This window comes from Pteropus medius, unplaced genomic scaffold (assembly GCF_902729225.1).
Source record: "Pteropus medius unplaced genomic scaffold, Ma_sr-lr_union100, whole genome shotgun sequence".
Taxonomy (NCBI): Eukaryota; Metazoa; Chordata; class Mammalia; order Chiroptera; family Pteropodidae; genus Pteropus; species Pteropus medius.
In genome coordinates this window covers 38,043,108-38,050,192 of record NW_024355205.1, presented here as the reverse complement: position 1 = coordinate 38,050,192, position 7,085 = coordinate 38,043,108, and the positions used below count along the sequence as shown (strand labels likewise).

Genomic DNA, 7,085 nt, shown 5'->3' with positions numbered 1-7,085 from the left:
GTCTTTCTCCAAACGTCTATGTGACGACCACCTCCCCCCCCCACCCCCCCTTGCCCCCAGTAGAGAAAACACACCTGCTGGACCGCTGGGGGGTGGGACCAAGGCCAAACACAGCCACCCTCTGTCCCTTCTCCAAAAGCAAATGCACAAACCGAGACAGTAGTTTCCGGCAACTCCGCTCAGTGGTCTCCTCTCCCGTGGGCGGGCAGCGGGCAGCGGGCGGCCTGACACGGACCGAAGGGCTCCCGTGGCTGGGTGGGCACGCTGGCCCACCCTCCGTCCCCCTGTCCTTGGTGACCCTTCCCGTCAAGGGGACCCGACGGGCGGGAGGCAGAGAGGCCCACTCACCGAGGCAGGCCGGTGGCAATGCAGAAGAGGTCCATGATGTCACTGGAGCTGCAGTGCTTGCTGAAGACCACCTGCAAGACACAAGCGATGGCCGTCAGGGGGCCGGAGTGGGCACGCTTTCCCTGGCCACGGTGCAGTCCCCGAGCTTCCTCTCGGCCCCGACCTGCGGGTTTATTCGAAAAACGTCGCCGAGGGCGCACGGACGTGCCACTTAGATGGGCCGTGACAAACCTCGCTCTCCTGTTCGCTGAGGGGCCTTGGGGAAAGTCAGGCTACCGCCCGTGTAAACGCCCCTGCGGGTGGCCTTGCTGCTACATGTCCGTCCTCAGTGGTGTCTGATGTACCAATGGACAACCTTGGCTTAATGATGTCACATCTCGGGGAGGCCCCGTCGACTTCACGGGGGCCGTTACGTAAGGAAAAACGTTTTTAAAGGTCATTAGCTTTGAAAAAGTTGCCTTCCAGGGTTTGGGGGCCGAGGCTGTGTGACTAAACCAAGGGGGGCGCCACGGTCTCCCGGGGGAAAGGAATCACGGGTGAGTGCACGGCGCCTGGGTGCCCGCCCGGCCAGCGGGGGGACACGCTGGCATCGGCGTCTTTTGTCCGGCGGTCCCGCCCTCCCTGGACGGCACGTGGGGCGGCCTGCCCGAGGGCCCCGTTTGCATCTCAGGCACTTCCCCTTTGGCATCAGCTTCTGCCGATGGCGGAGGGAGGGGGGAGGGGCCGGGGGCAAGGGGACTGAGGGGGGCTGGGTGGGGTCAGGACCACACGGGGCGCGTCCGCTGGCAAATCGCGCTGCGTCCCTAGCGAGTGCCTGTCGGCGTCCGCGTACCGATGTGTGCTTTGACGTCTCCTCTGAATTGGAGGTGACCTCTGACCGGGTCCCTCGGTCAGCTGACGAGCTGGGTAACATCTCTGATGTGTGCTCATTTTATATCCGTGTGACAGTCATGCTTTTTGCCTTATTTAGTGAGTGGGCCTTCGGCAGGGCCAGGCGGGGTGATGCATCACGTGTGCAGCGGGGTCTCTGCCAGGCGTCAGGAGACGCTGGGGCTGGACCAGCTGTGGGAAACGGGCACGCATGCTTGGCCTGGGGAGCCCACCCCCCCATTCCCGCCCCAGGCAGCCTGGTCATAGGGCACAAGGCTTTCGGTTCACACGCTGAATCATTCTGCAAACGATTCAGCCTTGATCTGGAAATAAAGAGCACCCAAGGGCGGGAGGTAAGGACGTCGTGCTGGCGTCCAGCTGGAGGCCAGTCGGGGCTGGAGGTCGTGAGCAAGCGCCACGGGTCACCCTAAGCTCTTTTATGTAATTTGATTGACAGCCCGTGATATTAAAACAAGACGAGAGAAACTAATGAAAATTCAGGGCCTTTCGTCCGCCGGATATTGCCGGGCCTGCGACTGTCAGAGGGAGCTTCAGCGTCAGGCGCCTCCCATGTCACAGGACAACTGATGCTCACCGCGCGTGAGCCGGGCCGAGCCCCATGCTAAGGGAACGCGGCACACGGAGCCGTGCGAGACTCCCACGGGCCCAGCCAGCGGGCGGCAGGCAGGATCGCGTCCCCGGCCACCGCCGTCCAGTAAGCAGCCCCGAGTGCCAGGTCTCTGCGTGTCCCTGGATGTCTGTGCTCAAACCAGCCTCCTCCAGCAAGGGGGCCCTGGCAGGAGCTGTGAGTCCAGTGCTTGTCCCTTCTGCCCGTGGCCTTGCTTCACCCCCTCCCCACGGGCAAGACTGTAGCCACCTGGAGCCTCAGCTGGCCATCTTGTAAGTGGGGTTTACGGGGCCACGCTGACCAGCACGTGAGGGACGGCGTCTGCTGGGAGCCAGGTGGGCACTGCTGCTTGAATGTGACGCCTAGTGTCACGCCCCCAGCTGCCTGGGAACCTTGCGGTCTGTGGCTCCAAACCCCTGACCCTGGAAGCCAGTCTCCAGGGTCTCCCAGCTGCCCAGCGCCCCCAGAACGGCTTCCGGCCAGCTTCTGTTCGGGGCTCCATTTTACTTCAGTGTGAATTCAAGTGTCCAATCTGCGGGGTTTCCAGAGCTTGGAGAAAGCTGTCCAGTCCAGCTCCTGTTTCTACTGTCTCCCGGAGGAGCGGCTGCCCTTGACCTTGGAAGGGCAGGATCGGACTGGGGGCCCTGAGCTGCCTGACACGGCAGGACCGTCTTCTGTCATGTTGGGACTGATCGACCAGGGAAGAGAGGTGACGCTGGAGCAGGCTGACAGGGTTCTCTGGCTCAACTCAGGACGCGGGCTCTGGTCAGCGGGCTGGGCGGTCACCTGACAGACCAGGCCTGCCCTTACGGGGGGACACAGGTGAGGGACCCAGGACTGCAGTGGCAGCCTATGTCATCGAAGCCCAGGGTGCCTGCCCCTTCCCCACGGCCTGACCTGTGACAGTCCGGCCAGCGCTCTGCCAGACCGCGTCCGGCTGGGTTCAATCGCAGGATGGGCGGTGTCTAAAGGGCCGGCAGACACTTCTTCTCGAGCCTGAGTCCAGCGGCCTCTTCCCAGGACGTGATTCTATCGATAAGGCTCCCTGAGGTTGTGTTCCCCTTTCTCCCCGACGTGGAGAGGGGCCCCTCAAGGCCCCGCCTTCCAGCCACACGCCCAGCTGCTTTGTGCCGGAAGCGGCAGCTCCGGATAATCGAGTTGCCGTTGAGGTTGGGGAGCTGCGGGTTCGGTCAGCATGGGGCCGGGGCTCCCGGAGGGCGCGCCGTGGTCTCCCCGAGAAGCGACCCACGCGGGAATTAACGCAGCCGCGTCTTTCGGCGTGACACGTGCGGCGAGGGGCTGGAAGGGTCTCGCGGAGGGAGAGACGCCGGAGCCGACGCTCAGCAGTGAAAACAATTTCGATGACGTCAGCACTGAACGGGAAGCAGGACCCAGGCGAGGCCACTGTCACGGGCAGGGGGAGGGGCTCCGGGCTCCGGTGAGACCCACAGAGGCGACGAGGCCATCGCCCATGGACCGGGGCGGCCCCACCTGTGCCGGAAATTTTCCGGAAGGTTCTTCCGCCTCCTGAGAGGGGCCCGGCATTGGGGCTTCCTCACCTCCAGCCTGTGGGAAGGGGCCAGAGCCGGTGGGTGTCGCCTCCTGACTCGGGCTGCGACCTCCCACCCCAGACCTCACCGGCTCGCAGGGGTGGATTTCGTGACTCTGAGGGGTGTTATAACAAAGCCACACGCTCCAGTTCAGGGCAACTGGTCCAGCGAGGGCCCTCTGGTGACCAGTCCTTCGCCGGCAGCGGACTCCCCCAGAGCCCGTGCCTGGGCCTCTGTGCGTCCTTGGCGGTGGAAGGTGACAGCCCACACTGCTGTCACGTGCGCCCAGCATCTGACATGGACGGTCATGGCCGCTGCGCCGTCCCTTCCCGGATGTGAGGCCGCGTTTGCCCGGTGCACCCAGAGCCGGGCGGGTGCTACACAGTGGGTGCCGTGCTCCGTTTCACCAGAGACAGGTCTGCTTGGGGGCGTGCATGTAAGGACGCACGCTCCCGTGCACAGGTGACTTGAGAAAAGGAAGCTTTACGAGAAGCTGGTTTGAGCCACCCCCATCTGCTCTCCTTTGTCTTCCTGCCTTTTCCTGACCGAGGAGCCGTGGGCAGACCCGCCCGGAGCGGCCTCTCAGGTCCCAGGCCTCTGAGGTCCCAGGCGTGCAGGGCGAGCCTGGCTGCTGGGGGAGAGGGTGGCCCTTGGGGGCGCAGTGAGGCCGGGGCTGGGCGGGAACGCACGAGAAAGCCGGTGTGGCTTTCCTGTCATCTGGGCTCCACGTGTAAAAGCGACTCGGCATTGCTCGTCCCACCCACCCTCGCCTTTTCGGCATCTGTTCAGTTCAGACGTGGTTGGCAGTGGCGACTGAGGACGTTATTCCTTCTGAGCAACGGGGTGGAGGGTTGTGATTACAGCAGACGGACACGGATTCAGTGGGGCAGGCGAGCACCCCCCAGCACTCCAGGCCCCGGGGCTGCATGTGCCCCCACACCGGATGGGCTGGAAGGCAAACCTCCACTTCAGTGTCCTGTTCCGATTTGAACAGAAATTCCCCGTGGCCGCCGCCGACAGTTCTTGCTAGGTTTGTCGCATTCCGGTTTGGACTGGCACGAAGCCAACGACCGCTGGAAACTGTGGGTGTCTGGCATGGAGGTTTGTGGGGCCCCATTATAAAACGCTCCTGACCTGGGACAAATGCGGAAAACAGACAGCGGTTTAGGTCTGGGTCGAGTTCTGCAGGCAGGAAAGACAGGAACCAGCAGCACCCCAGAAAAGCTCAGTCTGGGGCCGGGCAGGATGGGGGACCAGGGAGCCCCGGGAATTTTCTCGGGGGCAGAGGGACAAATATAAACTTTTTCACCAGAGAGACGTGTCATCAAGCCGTGTGGCGTTGGCTCCCTTTCAAAACCACAGAAAACATCTGAGCTTCTTTTCAAAATCATTAAAAACTATCTGTGTCAAGGAAGTCACGCTTTTGAGGTCGGCTGCTGTGAATGACACTGTCGCCGCCCACACCCGCTGTGCCATGTCCTCCTCAAGCGCCTCCGTGACGGTTCTCCCCGCGCTCCTTTGAAGTTGGGGTGATGACTCTGGGGCAACGTTTTCCACCTTATGATTCTTCTACACTCTTTCCCCCAGGTGATGCTAAGTGGCTAGAGCTGAAGGTGACGGTGAGGTGCCAGAGCTGGAGCTGAAGGTGACGGCCAGGTGCACAGATGCCGGGAGGCTGGGAGCAGGGAAGCACCTTCTGCTTCCGGCAGGTGGCCCTCCCCAGGAGGGACGGGCCAGCGAGCTCCGCTCCTCCGTCCTCCGCTTCCTGGGGCTGAGCTCCTCTTCCCGCCATGTTCGTTCGCCTCCGGCCCTGAGCATCTTAAACCTCGGCGTCACCCTCGTCACACTTGTATTCACCCTCGTGACCTGACGACGACTTCGATTCATTGTCAACGTCGTACGGACACAGAAATCACCAACCCAACCATTTCTGGGAACGGCCAGGTCGGCCTCCAAGAGACCAAAGGTGAATAATCGAATTGGCCAAAACGCAAAGGGTGGGGCGCGCAAATCCAGAAGCACCCAGACGCCCTTGGACGGTGAATTGTGAACACGCACGGTCCCCGTACACTGCGGACCCCCCACCCTGCGCCGAAAAGTGGGGAGCCTCTGGCCTGCACGCCGACCGCCACAGGCTGCAAGGGACGTAAGTGGGGTGAATGACGGCCAGTCCCAGAAGGCTACACACAGTCTGACTGCATTTATATGACATTCCCGAAGTGACAAAATTACAGCGAGGCAGAGCGGATCAAGCGTCAGCCTGAGTTAGGGACGGGGAGCAGGAGGGGTGGGGTAGAGAAGGGGTGCTCATGAGAGGATGGAACAGTTCTGACGACTTGAGATGCTGCACGTGACGGAACTGTGGGGAGCGGAATGCACGCAGTCAGACGCGCGCCGAGAAACAGGACAGCGACGGACGCGGTGGCTGTCTCGCCGTCACCGCGATGCCCTGGCCGGGATGCCGCGCTGTCGCTCTGCAGGACATCACCATCGGGGGGCCCTGGGCGAAGGGCACACAGGTCTCCCTGAAGCATTTCTCACAACTGCACGCGAACCTGCAACTATCCCCAGGAGCTCCTTTGAAACGAGGCGACGGCCCCGCCGGCCGGGCAGGTGGGGGACGTTCTTCCAGGAGTGGATGGGTGTCCGCAGGGCCCCCGTGGGACGCGGCTCGGCAGCGCGTGCCCTGTGACCCAGGATCCCGGTTCTCAGGCCTGCTCTTCAGGAAGTGATAACAGCAAACATAATAGAGCACTGTCCTGTGCTGTCTCTCTGCCAGCGGAGATGTGTGGCGAGGGACACTCCTCTCCTATTATTTACTGCATGCAATTAAACTGAGCAGCTCGTAAACAATGACGTTTTAGTAGGTCTCCAGGGCGGAACATTATACAAACGTTAAAATTATGTTTCTGAAGACTATTTGGTGCTACGTGGGAAGGACTGCTGATGTCATGCTGAGAGAAATGACCAGGATAAAGAGTCACAGAAACAAGGACATGCACGCACACTCACAGAGACGCAGGCGCGCTCACAGAGGCGCTCGCACGCTCGCAGAGACGCACGCGCGCTCACAGAGACGCACGCGCGCTCACAGAGACGCAGGCGCGCTCACAGAGGCGCTCGCACGCTCGCAGAGACGCACGCGCGCTCAGAGGCGCGCACGCAGAGGTGCACACAGAGGCGCACACACGCTCGCAGAGGCGCTCGCACGCTCGCAGACGCGCACGCAGAGGTGCACGCAAAGGCGCACGCACGCGCAGAGGCGCACGCAGAGGCGCACGCAGAGGCGCACACACGCTCGCAGAGGCGCTCGCAGAGGCGCGCGCATGGAACGGGCGGGGAGGGGCTGCGATGCTGGCAGGGCCGCCCGCTGGGATAACAGACTATTTCATTTTCTTTTTCGCACTGCTCTGCATTTTCCAAATATTCTGCGGTGACCACGCGGGGCTTCTGTCACCAGGAGGAGAGCCAGCCAGATCCGGCCATGGAGTCCGGGTTGACGGCCGCTCGCTCAGAAGCTCCCCGCCGCACTGCGCTCACATAAAATTCTTATGAGAAAAAAAAGGTCGTCGCCATGCTTATTTGGAACGAATACCCTGGCGCGAAGCCAAGTGGAGGAGAAAATTAAATGACGGTTAACCAACCAGACTTTAAATAGCATGTGGCTAGGAGTGGGGGGACCTGGTGAG

General features: G+C 62.0%; 1 protein-coding gene across 1 annotated transcript in view; it reads right to left on the bottom strand.

Annotated features, from left to right (window-relative positions):
- The window catches only part of PDE9A (phosphodiesterase 9A), a 77,489-nt gene that overhangs the window by 52,898 nt on the left and 17,506 nt on the right, over positions 1 to 7,085 (bottom strand). The window contains exon 2 of the mRNA XM_039857406.1: positions 349 to 419. Within this exon, the coding sequence (XP_039713340.1) occupies positions 349 to 419 (71 nt within the window). The remainder of the gene's footprint in view (positions 1 to 348; positions 420 to 7,085) is intronic.